The sequence below is a fragment of the Triticum aestivum genome, chromosome 5B (assembly GCF_018294505.1).
Source record: "Triticum aestivum cultivar Chinese Spring chromosome 5B, IWGSC CS RefSeq v2.1, whole genome shotgun sequence".
Taxonomy (NCBI): domain Eukaryota; kingdom Viridiplantae; phylum Streptophyta; class Magnoliopsida; order Poales; family Poaceae; genus Triticum; species Triticum aestivum.
Genome location: NC_057807.1, coordinates 570,503,655 through 570,525,164, shown reverse-complemented (window position 1 = coordinate 570,525,164; position 21,510 = coordinate 570,503,655). Strand labels below are relative to the sequence as shown.

Genomic DNA, 21,510 nt, shown 5'->3' with positions numbered 1-21,510 from the left:
CCAACCCACACAAGAGTGCCTACTAGCTTGTCACGAACGCAAAGGAAAAGAAGTAAGATACCCCCGCCCCCGAGCCGGGACCCCTTCTTCTTGTACCGCTAGTGGTCTTGGATGAAGAACCACAAGAGCAACCTGAGGTAGTCGAGGAGGAGCCACAAGAGCAAGATGGAGGTTAAAATGAGACAAGTGGTAATACTTCTTTGGAATTGCCGCTTGCACTACGCAGAGAGACTAGGACTAATGCTGGAAAGCCTCCGGTCCGATATGGCTATGAGCATGACATTGCAAATGGAGTTTCAGACTCTTATGTCTCACCCGCACACAAAGCATTCATTGCATCTCTACAATCAGTGTCTATTCCAAAGGATTGGAAGGCTGCAAAGCTGGATCCCCAGTGGAAAGAAAGACGCAATGAAGGAGGAGCTTGGTGCACTTCAAAAGAACAAGACGTGGGATCTTCTTCCACTCCCAGCAGGAAAAAGAGCAGTTGGATGCAAATGGGTGTTCACCGTAAAACAGACTCCAGAGGGTAAGGTGGATAGATAGAAGGCAAGGCTAATTGCAAAAGGTTATAGGAAGACGGGAGATAGACTATGATGAGACCAAAGCACCAGTGGCGAAGATGGACACAGTGAGAACCTTAATCTCATGCGCAGTCAACTTACTTTGGGTGGCCTTTACATCAGCTAGATGTGAAGAATGCTTTTCTTCATGGATATGTTGATCTATCAGACCTATCTATAGTGGAATACTAGATTCTTTGCTACTTCCTGGATTATCCCTGTGTTTGCTGTTTCCAGATCCTGCCTTCTTGTCCTTTGCGCTCAAGTCTATGGCCAGTACTGCCCGGGGCAATATTAGCAGTTTTCTGAGGGTTCCATCGCCTCTTGGTTGGTTTTTCTCCGCAAGCAGAGCAAGCTAGTTCACATCCGATTATCCTTACCGCACTAACCATTGCTGGCGAGGTAGCCTTGCCCTAACGTCATACAGAAGACGTGCCGTAGCTGCCTTTCTAAGACCTGGTACAAGTGATGACCTTGCTGATAAGGGTCGAATGCGTAGTTCATTCGCATGTCTTTCGAAAGAAAGGATGCTTCAGAACAACCAAGTAGTACTGGGAACAACTCCTATTGCGGCAAAGGCTTCAGGTACCATTCTGTACTTTAAGTAATAAAGAGGCTATCAGAGAGGGACGGAACATTTGTTTTGATCTACGAAGAGTTGAGTTGCTACCTCGGGGTGTCGACTTAGCTATTTGCCGAGAAATAAGCCTTCTACCCATTATATCGACGATTAGGTAGAGCTCTTACGGGGGCAAGGTTACCTGGATACGACCGTTCCGTAGTAGAACATGGCACTAATGTATCCCCTAAGGTCCCAGCACCTTTTGATCAATACCGAAATCATAACATCAAGATTTCCTACGCAATTAATGAACGAATTACCAAGGCGAATTCAAAGAATTCTCGCAGATACTGACTTCTATGGCCTCACAATCATAAACTCCTCCACAAGAGCATATCCAAGTGGATCATCAACTGAAAAGGCAATAAATGAGAAGTTGATTGCCGTACTGGAGCATTTAGTTGGTTTAAAGCGAGTTCACTTGTCCAGCTTCTTCTATATCCAATGCACTCTCAATTGGACAGAAGGATCTGCCCACATATTGGTTAATGAAAAATAATGTTGCTGTGGAGTTTTGGTACCTAATACTATGTCCAATCAGTTCCAACTCTGAAAGTTCAGGTGAATTTGGTAGCTATCTGGATACCTTTAAAGGTCATAATTGTCATGGAAGGATATCCAGACGAGTGTCCAGTGTAGCCAAGCAAGATACCATGCACAGTGCCTCATCGAGGATTGTTCTAGCCATCTCCACAGGGGTCCGTCTGGTTCTTCCTCTCCACAACACCATTTTGATGAGGGGTGTAAGGAGAAGAGAACTGGTGCTCAATGCCGTGCTCGAGAAAGGATTTCTCTTTATTTCGAATAGCCCCTTTCTCTCTTGGGCTCTCATGCCCCCTCGATGGTTGACGAGAAGATAAAGAAAAGTAACCCGCCCAATCGACAGACTTTTTGACCTCTTTTTCCTGCAAAGCAGGAGGAAGCATAAACTCAAAATTCCATAAGAGAAGTCAGATTGGATGGTAGGAAAGGGCCTTTCATTTCAATGTTCTGTCTCGTCCCTCTCTTTTTGCATCATGTTCGACTAGCTTGCTTGGCATGTTGGTACCAGAATACCGGTTTTAGTGAGTAAAGACAGCGGGAGAGTTCAAGATTGGAATAGCCTGGTACAGTAGTAAAACCCAAATTGATAACAGAACGGTGTTTCGCAGGCATGACGAACTACTGCTTCAGAAAACTCACTTATTCGGTTGGTTGCTCTGATGGATGTAGGAAACCCTGTGGATCACCTGGGATTGGTGAACCAATGCTCCATTTGACACCAGCTAATACTAACCATCTTTATCGAGATCCATAGGTGGGAGACACAGTGCGGCACGGCCTAGGCTACTTTGTTTTTGATCAAGCCGAAGGGCAGGGACCATCCTCACTAGAAAAATCCTCTGACACTACTTCCTCATTGAAATCGTTAGAGGGATTCCGATATTGCTCAGGGGTTTCTTCCATGTTATGATGCTACAATGGGAGACTTTGAAGATGATGAAGAAATAAAGGAGTCTTCACTTCGGAGGATATAGTTGACCAGCTCAAGGACAAGTAAGGTACCGACTTTTCTATGGATTCACTACCGACTTTTTCTCTTTTCTGGGCACTGAACTTCATAGACAGACTTACCAACTGATGAGCCAAAGTAGCAAATTTCTTCTTCCTGGGAGGGGCGGACTCTACGTTGGTAGATCGAACTTTCATTTCTTCCTTCCATTTCATCTGTTCAAGTAGTCTTCTTTTCAAGTAGATACGCTTTGATACCAGACTGGTGTGCATTCTATGCTTACCCAGCGAGCAAAGGAGTGAGCCAATTCCTCTGTTCCGGTAGAGCCAATTCCTTTAAGAATTGTTTACTTTCTTGTCTTTCCTCCAGTGAACAGAGTGGAAGACCAGGTATCTTCGTAGTTGGCTCTGGAATGATTGCTTGCAGGATTTCATATTTTCCAGTGATCAGCTTAGTTGGAAGAGATAGATAGGAGAAGCGAATGCCAGATGCGCGGTGTGCCAATCAATCCAATTTCGTGAGATCGAGTCAAGATAAGAAGGCAAAATTCTTTGGAGTAAAGTCGCCTGGAAGAAAGAATAGGAATTGATCTAGCTATAGTATAGATAGAGTGTCAGCTGAAATGCTTGACAAGGCAAGGAAACAGAACTTCCACATCCTCTGTTCACACTACCTGGATTGGAATTGGTTCTATCGAGATATACTGACTTGAAACAAGAATTTCTTGGTAACTGCTGCTTCTTTGAAGCAAGTGCTTTAGGGTTGGCTCTTCTGATATGTGTATTTGCTACCCATACGGAACAATTTCATTGATGAAAGATGGATGGCTATTCTCCACATTTGCCAGCACAGTGCACTTTTTCTTCTATTTCGTGATTCCTTTCTTTTTGTCGCCATTTGAAAATGGATTTCTCCTCCTGGTTTTAGTCACACACGTCTTTTCCACCTAGGAAGGATGCCCCTACGATCATTCCATGCTCTGCCTTCGCCCGAGTGGTCCCCAGGGAAGGAAGCCAATAATGGGAGTGTCAGGGCGGAACTTCATTAATGAAAGGATTTGCACTGCCCCATCGTGCCGCAGGGACGAACTTCAATAGCCCATCATAGCACTCTCAGTCAGGGGGTTAGGGAACTCCTGAAGATATCGATAGATAACATTTCTTTTTCATAAGTTTTAGTGGACGCAGAGCCAACAAGTGAAGTTTTTCAGCGTAAGGTCAGGTTACAGAAAGGCCTATTTTGATAAGCAAGGCATTGCAAACAAATAGGTAGAGCAGAGAGCTAACCTAAGGAGCGAGCTTGTTGTAGTTGGTCTAAAGGGGGAAATAAAGGACTGTCCCGCTACTACTTCCTTGATTCCCGGGAAAGAAGGAAGACCGAGGGTAACTAACTCTTCCTTCTGAAAAATCTATATCCCATCTCGTTTTCATCGAGCCTTCCCCCCGTTTGGAGTATAGCCAAGTGGTAAGGCATCGGTTTTTGGTACCGGCATGCAAAGGTTCGAATCCTTTTACTCCAGAGCATACTTATTCTAGAAAATAGAAAAAGAAAAAGAAAGTCTCATCCCTACCCAAATAAATAAATGAAAGTAGATTTACATTATTTTTGTATTTCTAGGGGGATGTTGAGGCAAACTTACGATGCTGACAAGCTGGTTAGGTGCCGAGTTGGATTAGACATCGCAGGTTTCAGTTTAAGAATTGGGAAGAGGTTAAGAACCTAGTGGAATCCACTGCGAGGGGAAGTGCTGAAATGAAGAAAAGCCCCAATTTTGGAGAGGATTGCATAATTGGAGAGTAGAATTGGAGCAAAGCCGTGATCTGGTAGGCGACTGGTACAAGTGCTAGACTGGAGCTAGACAAGAAGCGTTGAGCAGGAACTTGAGCAATTCCAGAAACCTTAGAAGAAACTGGATATGTGGCAAAAAGAAGGGCTTAGCCAGAATCTTGAAACAGGTATGATACCGGCACATATCAGCCTGATGTGATGTACCTGAATTCATTCATGTTCTGTGGAGTCTTTCTTTTAATATTCTTATTTTTTTCTCAGTTTAATTAGGAAGCAAATCCGGTTTCAAGATGAACTCAACCTCGAAAAGGAATTCAATTAGCTGTGCAGTTAGCCCTTTGATCTTGAATAATTGGTTGAAATGGATATTGCCTGTCACTTGAAAATAAGGTTGTTTCATTTAGAATTCAGCAAGTTTCTTAGAAAATTGTTGTTAAACAGGTTGACGTTCCACTGGGAATGGAATAACAAATGCTTTTGGCAGTTTATGGATCGAGATGTGATTCGCTTTTTGAGTAATAGTTTCTTTCATTTGGTGTGCTCTTCCTGGAGCCGGTAATAGGAAAAATTTAGTGCATTCTACTTTGCTGTTATGGTATTTACAATCCTTGAATTGTTTGAACCTGACTCTCATTATCTGTCTTCATGGTCTTGAGGGTATTTTGGATATCGTGGAGGTAACTGACGATGAATTCGTCTCTTGCCTCACCGATCTGAACACGGAGTTTCCGAAGCTACAAGAGTGCTTGGTTAAACGGTGCTATTAAGTTTCAACTGTCTTTAAACTTACTACTTCAAGTGCAATTATCAACTCCTTGCAAAATTGTTGCCTTTCTCATCTACAAAAGGCAACTCTGGTATTCAAGGAAACAGATAATTAGGTTCCACTCACTACGTCAACTAAAGCAACTGCATCTGGAGCACTTACTAGGGAAAATCGAATAAATAATGACGTAGTACGAGGGGATTTTTTTTCTCACTATTGCCATCCTGTGTTCAGTTCCAATTTCGTAGTAGGAGACAGACTCAAAGTCAATAGATTCATGTCCTTTTCTATAGAAATAGGCTTGGTCAAGTGCTTAAAAAAGAGGTGACCCGAATGATTTCAATGAATTGCTATTTGGTCAGATTGGAACAATTGGATTCGAAAGGAAAGAAAGACTGTGAACAAAGAGGGACGCCCATGATCGATTGGATTCAACAAATAAAGTAGAGGGCCCGCCCGTGTCACCACCAGTCCACCGAACCAGCTGTAGATCGCTAACTCTCTTGTCGACGCCCGGAACTTATGTACGAGTTAAGAATGAATTGTTCCCGAGTAGAGAGGGCAGGATAAGGATTCAGTAAGAAGGAGAGTCTACTTATGGAAATGCCATCCTCTCTTTCCTCAGTAACGGAGTGACTAGCTACCCCGACTTTTTATTCCAGTTCCATTCTTACTGGTGCAGGAGTCCAAAGTGCATCTTCCAACTCCCTAACTGCGTCTTCCATGAAGTTCGGGAGACCCCTCACGTGCCGCTGCCCGTGAGACTCGCCTTTGTACACTTTGCGCACCGCTTCGACTAGACCCCGCTACTACCTCGTATCCAAATACCTGCGATCTAGCTCATTCTTTTTAAGCCCTGCAAGCCTAATAGAACCTTGTTTCCTGGGCCAAGTTAGCCTATAAGTAAGTAGGGCTGAAGACAATTTGTTTGTTAGTTTTTCAATCTTCTTCCTTCTATCCTTAGAGTAAGTGGAAATGACCTCCTTGATCAGCAAGTAAGCGAGCGGTAGTTCAGTCTCCGACAAGTGAGGCCGAATAGCCCCAGGTGTCCTTTTCCTTCTAAACTAGCTACTCTCGCTTGACTCTTCTAGTGAGCAAGCAAACTGGTCGGGGAACAGGGTCGGATCAAAGTAAGGAATGGGAATAGCACTCACTCGTTGAAGGTAAGCCAGAAACAGGGGTTGTCCTCTCCCTTACTTAAGTCCTAGTCCATCTTTTCGTGCCCCAAAGGGGAAGTCAAGCAATAATGAGGGAACTTGACCCACACCTGACGAAAGAGTTTGGTTGCTCAAAGGAAGCAGAAGCAAAACCTGCTTTCTTTCTGTCCCAACCTCCAAGGGTTCCTCCCTGTATGACATAGTCCATTGGATTGGGGCAATGGTACGCACCTATGTTTGGTGTCCCCTCTCTCACTTCCTTGTCAGATCCTGGTCCCAAAGGGCAATACATTGAGTCGGAAAGACGGGGGGCTTTCGTAAATTCCATTCTGTAGCCGAACTAGCCCCTGGATCAGCTCTCATAGTGGGAGAATCAGAGTCAAGTTAGGCGCAAAAGAGGGGGTTGACATCATTCGTCGTGATTGGATCAATCAGACTCCCCCACAGGAAATGCCAAGGGGCGCCCTTTCTCATTATCATCTACCGCCCATTTCTTCATCATCTGCTGCTACCTTAAGTGCGTAAAGTAGGCTCAGCTTCTTAGGTTTCTAAATATCTTGTAGTAGCCGAAGGTAGTGCAGTCCGCTTGTTAGATTGAATTGAATCTTATATAACCTACGTAGCTAAAGAGAAAATCATAATAGTCTAAGTGGACCTCTCAAAGGTATAAATAAGTAGACATTAGTCTTACTGGTTCGGCCTTTTTCTTTTTTTGTTATGATGCCCACATTTCATACTTCTCAATTCTTATTTATTCAAGGGTTCATATGTACTGAGTGACTCTAGGTCTATTCAGATGCAGCTTCAAGAGAGCTTTATTCGGCCTTTGTATGACCGTCTTCCCTTCCTGTCTATCTCCTTCGGTCAGGTAGTTCTACTTCCGATGCCGGAGGAGCAGGGTGGGATAGAAGGGTAGTTTCTAAGTTCGAGATGTCTGAGCTTGGAGGTTCCGCTTCTCTAATGTGATAATAAAGCAACAAGCAACGCCGCTCCCGTGCGCTCATCCCTTGCTTGTTCTTGAGCGCTAGTCATTCATCCCTAGCTGGGTTCTTGGGATATCTTGATTCTCTTTATGATGATGTAAGGGTCGGCAACAATGAATAAGGAATCGATCGGAAGTTCGCGCCAATCGATCTTCTGTAGGAGTAGGAGGTAGCGCGAATCCCCTCTTTTTCATTTAGAAGAGTGCTGGACCTCCACAACGTCAAACCATAGAACACAGCTCCTTTCGGTCGAACCCTAGGAAAGACAACTTTACCTTTTTCGTAGATAGTCTGAGTTCGAGCTACTGTAGTCTCCCCCGTTGACCTTCTTTTTTAGATAGAATCCTCAATGAGTGGAAAGGACTCCCAGACTTGCTCCACAGTACTATACCATACAGAGCCGCGCCCTTGTGATATGATAAGAAGAAAAGGGGCCAGGCCGCCCTCTTTTCTTTTCCACACGAAGCCTTCTTGTAAAATCGGGTGTATAGCTCAGTTGGTAGAGCATTGGGCTTTTAACCTAATGGTCGCAGGTTCAAGTCCTGCTATACCCAAAACAAAAAAAACCACTCTTGTATTCGTAAGGATGCATAGTAGCCTTCAAAGAGCACTCTTTGGCCTTGAGAAAAGCCCCTTTCTCATCAACATCTCGACTTCACTCGTTGTTTGAGTTCAGTATAAAGGAGATCAGATCTGTCCCGGGAATCGAAGGATACAGAAATATGGAATCGATCACAGATTATAGGAAACAAGCAAACAGAACAGGTTGGATCCCATCTTTAACTGCACAGAGCAGTAGCCTACTATTGATTGATGATCTTACCTTCCTGAGAGTCGAGGAACAGCAGATGAGATAGCCGAAAGGGGGGACCCCGGGTAATAGGTTTCCTTTTCCGGTTTAGGCTTGAGAGAAATCAGGAACTGAACTGAGCACTCCACAAGTATGGATTGGATTGGATTGTTTCATTCTGATACCAACTTTCATGCTGGAAGATAAGGTTGCCATATTGGGAAAGGGGGAAAGGAAATAGGATCCCCTCTCTTCTCTACAGGAATGAACTTCTCCTCGCCGACCACTAGCACTATACTTAGATTAGGCGCAATAGGTGACTTATGTTGGGTTGTCTGGATCAATCCTACAACGAATAGCTCTCTTTCCTTTTAATGGAACACTCACTAGATTCTGCTAAATAAGGATAACTGCAAAGATAAGCCGGGTCATCCGAAAATCAAGGAAATATTTCCTTGATTTTCTGCATGGCATATTTCCTATCATTTCACAACCTACTTTTTTTCTTAGTTAGATACTATAGCACCTTCCCTTCATGGGGAGATGTTTATATACCATCTAAATTCATTCATTCATTCATTACTTACTTGCTCTTCTTTCCCAGTGATCGGAATAGGGATTTTCATGGATTGTAGGCCCTCGATTGTAATGATGGTATCAATGAAAGATGAAATAACATGATACTATTTAAAGCAATGGTTGATAGAGCGAGGTCTAACCTTGATTGGGTAGACCGAGAAGCAACCCACTAAGCAACTGGACTACAGCCCCGAGAAAACAAGTAGTTCGGAAAAGCAAGTCAGGAATACGGTGGCGATGCAGCAATGATACGCATTCCCGCAAGGGGTAGTGAAAAGCCATTAGGGGGAAGAGATAGGTTTCTTATTCTAAGCCAAATTACTATACCATAAGGAGATTACCATTATGAGATGACACTTGAGAGGGCACATTAAAGTGATTGAACCCACTTTCCATGTTAGTTTAAGCAACAATATCGCTAGGGACCAAAGTAGTGAAAACGGCAGCTCCATTTTCCAAAACTTTCTGTCCCATAAGACTGTGAAACCACACAATTTGACATTCCCCTTGGGAAATAGGGGGAAACAGGCCCCGGATTCCGATAACTTATGTCTCGCCTAGTGGAAAAGTACACAATTGACTAAGAAGATTGGAAGGTGGTACGAAAATACTCATCGGGTCTTTCGTTCCAGCAGTCATGATATAGCTTCTAGCTTTGACCACTCTTAAGGTGCCCGCACTCTTGGCTTGAATCGCTGACTTGTGTTTCGGTTTAACGAAAAGCAAAATCCTATCATTTCACTACTTGACAGAGGCTCCTCATTCATCCATCGGATAGTACGCCCCATCTATGGACCAAGAGAACGAGATATTTACTTTTTTTACATTTGTAACTACATTCTCACATTTCTTTTTTGATCTCATGACTTTTTATGCGATCGGAAAATGAATGAGATCAGAAAGATAGGCGGACGACTTGACCATAAGGTCAGATGTTTGCGTGAGTAGTAAGCAGCGGATCTCCCCTTTTTGGGGGAAAGCTGGTTAAACAAAACTAGGGATAGCTAGCAGGTATTTTCTAAAGGTTCAAAAAGAAGGTATTTCAAAAGGGCTTTGGCAAAGGAGGTTCACCTTGCCTGCTTTCCTTGTCCTCCGTTCATCAATATCCTATACTGGATACCTTTGCCTTTTCCGAGTGGAGGCAGTAGGCTATTCTCGTTCTTAGCTTTATACGCCGAAACATGCCATTGCGTAGGCTCGTAGGCGTAATTCGTATTCGTATTTGTTATTGGCGTACGTAATTTCCTTACTACGTCTATCGCTCGTAGGAATATCTCTAAATAGGAATCGTAGTCCTCGTATGTACATCTTTCGTATTGTGATAAAGCACCTATGCCGCTAGAAATAGTAGCGCCTTCAAGAAGGCGTTCCAGGTTCTTTTTCCCCTGGTTTGTATCAGAGCTGACCACTGATAATAGGCAAAATGAAACATTTGGTGTGTTTTAATTCATTCTCAATCTTGTTTCCCCTTGCACTCCGAGGGAAATAAAGGGGAAATCACTGATTCATTTGGAGCTGTTTTCTAACTAACTCATTGACATGAGAGATTGGATGCGATGCGCCAGTCACTCGTACTACAGCGGACAAAGGTCACCGGCAAACGACCGTTCCACAATGGAACCTGGCACTACTATTTGCCCTAAGGGCCGACCCACCTTTTCAAAGAAACAGACACATGACATCACTATATTACGCATTTTCAAGATAAGAAAGTGGAGAATACACTCTTCCCTTTTTTTACATTTTAAACTCATGTTCATGGTCTGTTTTATTCCCAATTGTTGCCCGTGTGAAAAGAAAGAAGAGAAATTGGGCCATGTTTCCTGAGAGAGACTGCCTTCTCTCAGGCCAGCAGTCTTATACTCTTAGTCGACTGCTCTATGACGATCTGACCTCTTTCCTGGGCTCTGCTTGCTCGTCTACGCTCCGACCAATTCAGTCCAAATCGAAAAAACGATGTTTCCTTGAAAAAGTCTAAGAAATAGTAGTAGTAGTCAAAAAGTGCACTTTTTCCATATATTTAGATTTATAGGGATCCCTATCTTTATCTCTATCCACAGATATACCTATCTATATATAGAGAGATTTTTCTCAAAATTGATCTAGACTATCCTCTATTCGGATAGATATGTCCCTATGAGCGACTAGGCCGATCTTTTTTTATATGTTTTGGCCACGTCCGTTTCCGCTCCGAAGAGGAAGGTTTGGATCTTTCAATCTTATGTCGTGAGGGATGTGACCTATGTTAGGTCCATAAGATACCACAGCTTTTAGTGTTCTATGATTCACCTCCGAATAATGAGTAGGTAGTTCGATCCTTTTGATACTTATCTTCCTAGTAAACGGGGATCCGGAGCAATAGGTCGAAGTACTATATAAAGAAGACTTTTCTACAAATGGACTTATTGTTCGAGTAGGAAGATTTCGGTTTTTCTCCTTCCCTCTTTTCAATAAGAAGAAGTATTTGAAATGAAACAAATTCCTCTTCATTCTGTTGTGCTCAGCGAAGGAACTGCCTAAGCATACTTTTGCGGATCCAAACTTCTTTGTTCTTTCAAAGTCTTCTTCTTGCATATAAGAACGCAACTTTCGCAATTCCTTGGATTTGAGTAGTAAGCGGCATCCCCTCTGAGTTGTGAGTAAGCAGAACCATTCTTTTTTGTTCTTCTCCAGATTCTGGCCGGTAGGAATTTGCCTCTTCTTTTTCCAACTGATATGGCCGATAGGAATTTGCCTATGATTTTTCCAACTAATATGTCGATATAGAAAGATCTCCTTATTTCAAAACCGCGGGTTCTCGCGTCATTTTCTTTAAAAGATATTAGATCACCGTGGGAAACTTTCAAATGAGTAATGGTTACCAGTCCATTATTCAAACAAACCCTTCGATGACTTATCGGCTGCCTTGCTTGAGGAAGAGTGTCACTAAAATGGAGACGAACCAGAATCACGTCCGATCTTGTTTCTTGATTGAGTAAAAAAGGGATATATGAAGTTCGTTCTCTTCCTCTGTGCATCTCCCTTATGGGTAAATCCCCATAATAAAGAGACAACTTTCATGTAGTTTGTGATTTGATGTTACTGTTTCGATTTTCTCTCCGAGAAAGATTTCTTTTAATGGATCTCCTCGTGTTCCTCAATCTTCGGAGAATATGGCGTTGGATTAGAGAAAGTTCTCTGTTCCGAACATTTCCTGGAAGTAGACGACACGTTTTAAATCTTAATGCTGGCATGGCATATTTCGTTGAATCAGTCTTTTTTGCCACATCGCGTATAAAGGGAATCGAACCCAACTCTTCCACGAACCCCCCACGAATGGCCCTCCCTTAATTCAATGAACTATGAGAATTCCTTTTTTCGTTTTTTTCTTTTCAGTTCTCATAAGTCCTTGATATACTAGCAGAAACTCAATACTTGACCGACTGCGTCACAGTGCTCAGGTAAAGTGGCAGTGGTTGAAAGCGAGCGGAAACGTTAGTGTTTTCTGTGCGTTATGATAGTAGTGGTGAAAGAAAATCCAATTCAAATATCTCAACGTAAAAGTAAAATCGTTTCACTTTGAAAGGAAAGCTAGCTATATGAGATCGAAATCACTCTATCTACGATATTCATTGCACCATGATTGAAGGACAATGAGGGGCATGTTATATTCCCTTTCTTCTGATCGATTGAGCTCAAAGGCAAAAGGCACTAAAGATGTTTAAGATGTTTCATCAGAATTGCTATTGACATCGACTCATCCGAGAGATTAGCAAGCACCTCAGGGTTGTGAGAAATCCATCCCCAAAACCCAGAATTGGATCTATTGTTTTCACTTTCTTTCCCAAACAATGTATCTGTTGATACCAGAATTGCTTATATTGCTCGCCCTAAGATGGAAAATGCGATAGAACCCACTTTACATACCTCCATAGGAGGAGATCCCTTAGAAGAGAGTGAAACAGGCAGTACAACAATTCACAAGCCATAGAGAACGAAACTCGGAAGAAGATCTAGTTTCAAGTCAGCTAGGAAGACCTCTTTCTTAAATTAAAGGGAAGGGGTCCACATAAGCCCCAATTATTCCCTAGCTTGTTAATCCAACATATCAGTTGGTGTGTCTGAATAAGAAAGAGTTGGGCGATGGTTTTAGAAAACCCGAAACTAGCCATGCCCTAAAGAAAGTGAATTTCAATCTACGTGAATCACGAAAGAAGCAAAGCCGGTCAAAGAATCGATTATATGCCTTCTCTTTCCATAAGACCGATGGCCTTAGTAACGTAACGCACAGAAGGAATAGAAGACAGAGCGAGGGGATATGTCACGAGCAAAAGGGATGAACAACTACCCCTGTATACGTAGCTTTGTGTAACAGGGGGAACGACTGTTGAGTCAAAAAGCTGAGTGAGAAGGAAGCAAAGGATCGGTTGTGGCGGGATACGAAGTGCTCTGCTAAGCCAATACGAATGTTTACATACGAACCCACGCCAATACATACGAGTAGTAGGGGTATGGAAATTCTCATCAATTAAAGGTTAGGGCTCGGTTTCCGGTTGACTTTTTGAATCCTATCCTCTGTTTCTGGTTAAACCAATTAAATAGGAGTATCCACCCAACTTTCATATGCTGTTGTTCCTATACGCTAACGGGTTCATCTTTATAGGCAATGATTTCATTTGCATTCCAATTCGTACGTATACCCCATCGCTTTGTTTACCATCCCTATCGTCTCGAATAAGGTTTCCTAGCCTAGCCCATCTCGGTGTCAGCTACCGAAAGAGAAAATTGGTCTAAGGGCAGCATCTACTCGTTCATCGCTTGCCTCACATCGAAAGAGGCATGGCTTCTCTCTTCACTCACTCCCCTGTTTGCCAGCTTCAATAGAATGGAAGAAGGTGTTCAAAGAACATAGTTTCACATCTACATTTTTGCCATTTGATCTTGATCAATAATTCACTTATAGAAATAGAATAGAATAGAAATATCAAGAGAAACACTCTTCTTTCCGAAGATCCATTTCTAGTGGGACATTGTTCATAGGGAGCGCACATCCAATGCGCCCTCTACTCTTCACTCTTCACTCTTGTGCTCGATATCCTCTTCAACAAGGATTTTCGGCTCCAATCCCTTTATTTTTCCAAAGGTAAAAGATGGAACAGACAGAATCCAAGCCATATAATTGCTTGATGCTCAAGAGTGCTTAGTTGGAAAAGAGTTTTCTATGTCGTTCAAACTAATGCTCGATTTAGAATTCTATAACAAACAAAAGAAACAATCAATTAATCTATCTCACCTATATTATGAAGCAGCTGCTAGGCCTGATAGCGAAGTGAGCTTTGTGACTTTTAGTAGGGTTGTATCGTCCGTCTTCAACATTCATCCATAAGACTTATTTATTCGATTCATTGTATCTCTAACAGAGGTAAGTCCAGCTTCCTCCTCTTTTCTTTCTTTTTGTTAGTGGCTTTCTCTTTTTAGAAGTCGAACTCTAGAGTTGGCAAAAGTCCTATCCTTTCTTGTATCATGCTCTTTCGGGTCGAGGCACCTATAATGTAATCTTTGTCCAGAGGAAGGAGGACTTTCACAGAAAAACAAAAGTTGTATGCCCAAAAGAGCCAATGTGAATTTAGGTTCAAAAGGATCAATAGCACATGACGAAGTTCAAGTGTCTTCTCTTCAAGAGAATAGAGCATAATTGTAGGATTATATGGATATCAGTGCTTTTATTCAATTCTCGAGGCACTCTTCAACGATTGAGGAGATTCCCGAGGCAGTCTTAGTGCTATCGTCAGGGTCACCAGCCTACTGTACCCCTTATTCTCGCTTAGCCTTGCTTAAACAGAAGAGGCTTGGTTAGCATCCTTTCTATCAGGTGCTGTTCTTTGCTACCAACAATTCTTTAAGTACGCGGTGAAGTAAATAATAGTGCACTTGCTGACAGTAGAACCCCCAAGAAATCTCACAGTATAGGCCGATATCTTTGTGCAATGTCATTTACAAGCTATGCTCCAAAGTCTTGGCAAATAGGCTGAGAGAAGTACTAGATGAGATCATTTCCGAGGACTTATTAAATAGGGGTGGTTTTTCTACGAATATAATCAATTCCACAATGCTATCCGCTTTGACGAAGCAAATCAGATGACGGGCGATCTACGCCTCGAAAAGGAGAAGAAGTGGTTCTCGATACTGAGCAAAAAGTCACTTTCGATGCAGAAAGTAGGAAACCAAGGAAGCAGGCATTGGAAAAGAGTGAATCTTTATCCGATCCTATAATGGCTCAATCTGATCCAACAACGGTACTTCCAAAGGCTCCTCGGCTAAGAAAAATAATAGTTGTATTGGCAAGGCATGAAAGGGATTTTCTAATGCTATCCGAAGATGAATCGGAATACGGAACCGGAAGCCGTAGCCCAGAACCTTTAGCTTGAGTGGAAGGGGAGGAAACCGGCTATTCGAACTGGCGGGTGGGTGGATACCCTAGTGCTTATTGCTTTGTCGGAGCAGGGGTGGAGAGGGATTCATTAGTTTGACAACACAAGGGTGTCATGTGGAGAAAGAGAATGGAACTATTCTCTGGGTACTGGTACCGCTTAAGCCCAAGCAAGTGAAAAAATACTGTAAGATGGACTTGATTTACTTTCCTTTCCAAGACCTATACCATATGGTTTGGGTATACCACTATCACCTATCGAAATGAAACACTAACTTGCCCACGACCCCCTATACCGGATACCTTTGCTTTGAAACCAATGACTAGTAGAGGATTTCGAGGAACAACAGCAAAGGGAAGTAGGGATGGGCTTTCCTCGAATTCGTATTCGGATTTCGCTGGTCTTGCCAATGGTTGTTATTCAAAAGAAGGGTTCACACCGGCAAAGAAGAATATATTTTCTAGTTGTAGCTTTCAAGGAGAAGAAGGATTGAATCAAAGGGACGAGCAAAGGCAAAGCAATGGCATGTTTGGAACTCCATAGAGGAATCCCCAAGCAAAGGCCAGGACGCTAACGCTAACACTATTGATATTCCTAGCGCTTGTTTTCATAGGATGCCGAGGACTCTTGCTTGAATACAACTAGAGAATTATCAAAAGAATACGACTAGCTCTTTACCGCGGGGATGCGTTGAGAGGAATCAATTGTTTAACCCGGTGACCGGATAGGAGCCATGACTGTGTGGGTAGCATTATCAAAAGAAGGAAATTCGCAGCGCTCTAAATTTCTCTATTTTGATTCTTTTTTAGGGATTGTGCCGTTACTGTACCTGCTTTCGCTATTGCTGTTCCGCTTTGCCGTTATCCCTCCCTTTGTTAGCATAATAGGAGGGTGCCTTTTTAGCGCAAGACGATGAAATAACAACCTAAGCTTATCGGCATTAGCAAATTGAGAAATCGAATAGATCCCCGGCCGTTGGATAGGAGCACTGCCGTTACCGTGCTTAGAATTGATGAAATTGGATTTCTTACAAAACCCAGGATCTTCCTATTCATAGTTTTCTTACAAAACCCAGGATCTTCCTATTCGTAGGTGGTATACAACTACCCCTATCCATATTGTTTTGATACATGGCGTATTGGCTTTTTGTTTTTCTAGCTAAAGATCCATCTTTCCTGGATTAGTGATTACTTCAATCCATACCCCTATGGAATAACAAAAAGCAAGGGCAGAGGGACCTGGATCCGGAACCAAACAATAATTCGTAGGAACCCACACCGGATAGAGGGTCGTCCCTTCCTCTTAAGAGGTGTAATTCTGTTTGGGGATGACATTAGATAATCCGAATCGTAGTCCTCGCGGGAATGGTCACAAAATGCGAAGGAGTTTTGTTGTCGAAGCTGGGGATCTAGATAGGTACCGATCTCGGTGGGGATTTTCCTATTTTTTCTACGGAATTTGTTTCATTCCTTTCATGCACAGATGAACCTTCTGAGCTTTGGAAGTACCTTTGCCCTGGAGGATTGTCCCGTGATTGAGGGATTTCTCTATAACTATTGCGATTAAAGACATATGCAAATCCGAAATAGGGAAGTACGAAACTAAAGGGACTTTCTCTCGATGAACTCCCTAGTTCCTATGTTTGCTTTGAGGCAGTGCTAATTGCTAATGTGTGAACTATCACTATAGAAAAATAGATTGGAATCACTTCTAACATCAAAGATAGGAAAATCTGGCCTATTGGGTGCCGATCCACTCGATCCTATGCTATGCATTTGTGACCAATAGAGGTAAGATCATGAATACAAGATGGCGATGAGTCATGCCAAGTTTGGGGAGTGTTGCTCGTACCCTCATTGCATGTTTTCAAATAGGGCATACTGCCTGTGATTTACTATTGAAAAACAAGTCGACAGGAGAACTCGAGTGCAACCAGATAAGAGTTCGCTTTCGAAAGACGACAATGGCAAGTCTCAATCAACTGTCATTAGATCAATAGTAAACAGGAGATTGCTTTGCGTATCACGGATCGAGCACACAATAGAATGCTCAAACTACACTCTCCTAGCAAAAGGCAGGGCAAGTGAGTTCTACATGATATTCGATAATGAAACGAGCCTTCCTCCTTCCGAAACCCCCCTCTCCTCGGCCCGGGATAGCGATAGACGTATGAATTCAATCAATGGCGATAATGTCATCCCCTTTCCTTAGATATAAAAGAATCATTCTGAGCGAGTCCATAAGAAGCGACCCGCTTTTTCATCGGTTCCAGGGGAAGACCAAAGATCTTGCGCGACCAGAAAAACTCAAAAGAGAAACAGAGGTATGCACTGTGAAGGAAGCCCTCTGACCCACTCTTTCTTCCCCCTACCTACCCATAAGGTAAGTAGGGGCCTCGGCATCTCTATTTCCTGAGAAACCTACTAAAATTACTTTGAGAAACCTACCAATTCGAGAAACAATACAAACCTACCAAAATAAATTACTAGCCTCCCTTTTTGGGTGGCTTCCATTGCTTGTGCGAGTGAGCAATTATATTTAGGATATCATGGGGTTCTAAGATCTCGAGCAGAGGAAAGTCCCGGGGGAACGTGTTTACCATGAATAGGATCTCCCCAGGCTCAAGGAATGTAAGAAGTCTGTCTATCTTGCATTTTAAGCTAGGGAAATCCTTATATTCTGAGCACTAAATCCACATTTTAAAGGTTTCTTTGTAATTGTCAGGCGGTCCCCCCGCTCTGGAGGAGAAGCTTCTTCTATGGCTATGGCCAAAAGGAGAAATAGTCCTGTTCATTATATGGCTCCTAGAATCCAAGGCATTTCGTCGGAATACATCCTGTCTTTTCACCTTTGTAGTCCTATGCATAGTAAGTACTATAGCCCCAATCATAGCAACTAATAAAATCAGACTAGAAACCAAAAACCATACGGAATAGTAGGTATAAAGTAAATTGCACAATGTTTCCAAATTAGTCCAACTTCGTACCTTTCCGGCATAAACCGTATATCTCAGAGAGGTCGTATATCTGTGGGTTGGTAGTAATGGAATGGTTTCATTATCTAAAATGAAGAACATTTCCCACCAAAAGATCAGTCCAATAATACCACTCACTGGTAAATAGCGCAATACTTCTTCGTGAATCTCCGCTATTTGAAGATTGAACATCATAACCATGAATAGGAATGAAACGGCAATAGCTCCTATATGAACTACTGGGGAGATCATAGCGGAGAAGTCGAGACCTAACAAAATAAGTAAACCAAAAGTGTCGCAAAAGACTAGGATGGGAAACAAAACGGAATGTACCGGATTTTTAGCACGTACAACCATCAAACCAGAGACCAAAGCAGGGCTCGACAAAACAGAAAGTATCATGGTACGTCGTCCTCCCTTGAAATGGAACTTGAATGTTGGAGCAAGAAGACGCATTCAAGTCGATCTATTACAACCAGCGCGGTTGTTCGTATTTCATTTTCTTCTTCCAAGCCGACGCTCTTCTTATAAAAGAAAGCACTCACTGAATTACTTACCGAATCTCGTCTTTCTCTCGGCGCCGAGAATTTTTGACGTGTCCGGGTCGATCAGAGGTTCGGCTTGCTTCTCCCCCACCCTCGCCTATGAAATGGATAACCCTTGCTGCCATAGCAGCAGGATTTTAAGGGCTTCTGTTGAAGCGGAATAGGAGGAAGCCATGCATTCTTGAAAGAATCTCCAAACCCCCCCCCCCCTTTACCTTCTCTTTCTATTCTATAAAAAGGCGAACATCTAATCTAGGCCCGGTCGCCTTTCTATGAAGGCGAGCAGCCCAGCCCCCTTGTTGAAATTTGGATATTAAGGAAGCCGTATTTCGCAATAGCAGCTCCGAGAAGCTGGGCTTAGGGTGCGCCTCCTGCGGTCGTTTCAGTGACTCAATTGGCTGGCTTCCCTCAGCTCAGACTGGTGTCGCCACCTCTCCCAGGACCGGAATGATTATCCCCGCCCGATGGGTCTACATTCATCCCTGAATGTCGTCGGGTACTCTTCACTTCCCCGCCATTCTTGTAACCGTCACCTGTAATCCGCGCAGGTGTGTCCGCACCCCCTAGAGTGGACGAGAAAGAAAGGATTTTTTATCGGAGCAACCCCCCCAGGTTCCAGACCCAGGAGTTCACTTTCCCGTATGAGCATTCGGTACATATATAAGTCAGTGGAAGAGTCAAAGGGTCACCACTACTGAGGATCTCCCCCCTTATCTTAGAAGGGTCGTCTGAGGGTTCGCCGCGGTTCATTGTTGTGCTTACACACTAGGCTACCCTTCTCCGAAAGCTCCGCGGGACCACCTATCACTAGTCTTCGGCCGGAGGGGTTTATTGCACAAAAAGGCCGGGATGCGGGCTCCCGCAGAGGAAAGCCCAACGAATGTCAGATGCAAAGCCCCGCACCTCATTAAGATCATATTGGCATACTCTCCTAAAAAAAAGAGCAGACCCCATTGAAGACGGGAGTGAGGTACAACAAGGCCATTTCCGTCCACCTTCTCACGGAGCCGTACGTGGACGTTACCGCTCATACAGCTCCCGGCCAGCAAGCAGTTAGCTTTCCTCTAGAAGTCATGGAAGTGTGGATAAATCGACAGAAGGTTTTTATTTCTGAAAAAATCGCCCTAACCGTCCTAAATATGGACGGAGAGCGGTCTTGAGTTTTTCGGGGGCCTCGAGATCGCATTTTAGGTCGAGTAGAGACGCTAGGGAGTCTGTGGGCTTCCCTTGGCATTTCAAGATGGCCTCTATTGTCTTTTCGAGAGCCTCCAGTATGCCCGTCAAGGGGCATTTGACATCCAGAGACAAAAGCAGTCCCACACGAAACTGGGAATTTTCCCCAATGGACGTAACCAGCTCTGCTTTCGCGGTCTCAAAAGGAGAAGCCCCGAACGCTTGCAGTTGCTTTTTTCTCTTTATTCCTTCTAAGCGAGCCTCTAAAGACTCTACTCCTACTTTAAACTTAGAGTCCGATTCTTCCAATTCTTCCAAAGACAAAGTAGAACTTCATTTTGAGGAGTTTGCCCCCCGTTTGCCGCCGTCCAGCCGGCGGCTACTCTGGGATGCATCGAGGTTTAGGCCAATAGAGGGGGCTTGCTCCCTTTCTTCTGGAGCTAAGGAAGGACCTGTGGGTGGCGTTTCCGGTAAAGGGGGAATCTCAAGGAGGGTCTCCAGACCTTCGAAGTGCCCCACCACCAGGGTTGGCGTTGTGTCGACGACCCCCTCTGGCTCCGGGCTAGAGGTAATTTCGATGATCTCCCCGGCCCTTTGTTCCTCGTCACCATCGCAATAACAATAAGGAGACGCGGTGACGTCGTCATCCAGAAGGAAAAAGAAAACCCCAAAGGTACCGAATGGAATTATACTTGTCGGGCTTGGATTCGTTTCGTTTATCAAAAATTGAAATAATAAATAACAACCCATAAATCAAAGAGAAATTATGATAAAAAATCTAAAGTGAAGCCAATCGCTTATAAAAAGAAACCAGTCTCCTTTTAAAAGGAACTGGCCAATTCACTTCGGAAAACTACGTTCTAACTTGAGCAGAAAAATTGGTGGCATTTGACATCTAAAGTTTCACCACCCCTACTACTGCCCGAAATCCTGCTTTGGTGAGCTTTCCCCAAGGTGACACCGAAGGTCTACCTCCTTTCGTGCGCCCCTCACCTCCTCCATGAGGATGATCCACTGGATTCATTGCAACATCATGAACAATGGGGCATCTGCCTAAGCACCGGCACCCCCACCATGCTTACGGCTCTATACCTACTAGACCTGTATTCGGTAAAGCTTTATTTCTATATGCTAATTCTCATGCAGTTCATATTGTCGATATGAGTATAATTGCCTTGAGAAATAGATAAGAAGACTTACCAACTGAGTAATATCCTCGAGAAAAACCTCTTGAGCGCTATTTGATCTTATTTTTGTATTTCAAATATGGGACCTGCCTTTTTAATGGGACATCCCGGCAACAGGCCTACTCATGCATGTGGCCAAGTACTCGACCAATCCTCGGAGCGAAGGGATGAACGTATTCTTGAGGTCTGGTTCATTGAGGTCAGCATCACATGAAACCTTTAGCACTTCCGTTCGATATTGGATGGAGTATGGCTGGAAGGTCAGCCTAGCTAGTCTTGTCAATCGGCCCTGACTCGTCTTCTCCTTGGTACCTACCGCTATTGAACTTCGGTACCTATATTCCTGAAACAAGACAGACCTTCATGAAGACCTTCTATTTTGGAATAAGATCGGACATTTCCACATTGAGGTGAAATTACATATGAGGAAAATAATCCTGGACTACGAAAGCTGCCCTTGTGTGGTAGAACCAGGTCTTCC

At 43.5% G+C, this 21,510-nt stretch overlaps 1 protein-coding gene, 1 non-coding gene and 2 pseudogenes across 2 annotated transcripts; 2 read left to right on the top strand and 2 right to left on the bottom strand.

Annotated features, from left to right (window-relative positions):
* Positions 1 to 7,852: 7,852 nt before the first annotated feature.
* On the top strand, positions 7,853 to 7,925 carry TRNAK-UUU (transfer RNA lysine (anticodon UUU)). Its single transcript has one exon. It is a non-coding gene; the product is annotated as a tRNA-Lys (tRNA).
* A 2,916-nt stretch (positions 7,926 to 10,841) lies between these two features.
* LOC123113286 (ribosomal protein S4, mitochondrial-like) lies at positions 10,842 to 12,008 on the bottom strand (annotated as a pseudogene).
* A 5,674-nt stretch (positions 12,009 to 17,682) lies between these two features.
* LOC123113287 (NADH-ubiquinone oxidoreductase chain 6-like) lies at positions 17,683 to 18,884 on the bottom strand. Its single transcript, XM_044534487.1, has one exon. It carries the CDS (start codon positions 18,578 to 18,580, stop codon positions 17,837 to 17,839), a length of 744 nt encoding a protein of 247 aa, XP_044390422.1. The 5' UTR covers positions 18,581 to 18,884; the 3' UTR covers positions 17,683 to 17,836.
* Positions 18,885 to 19,068: 184 nt separating this feature from the next.
* Positions 19,069 to 19,757, top strand: LOC123113289 (uncharacterized; annotated as a pseudogene).
* The last annotated feature ends 1,753 nt before the right edge of the window (positions 19,758 to 21,510 follow it).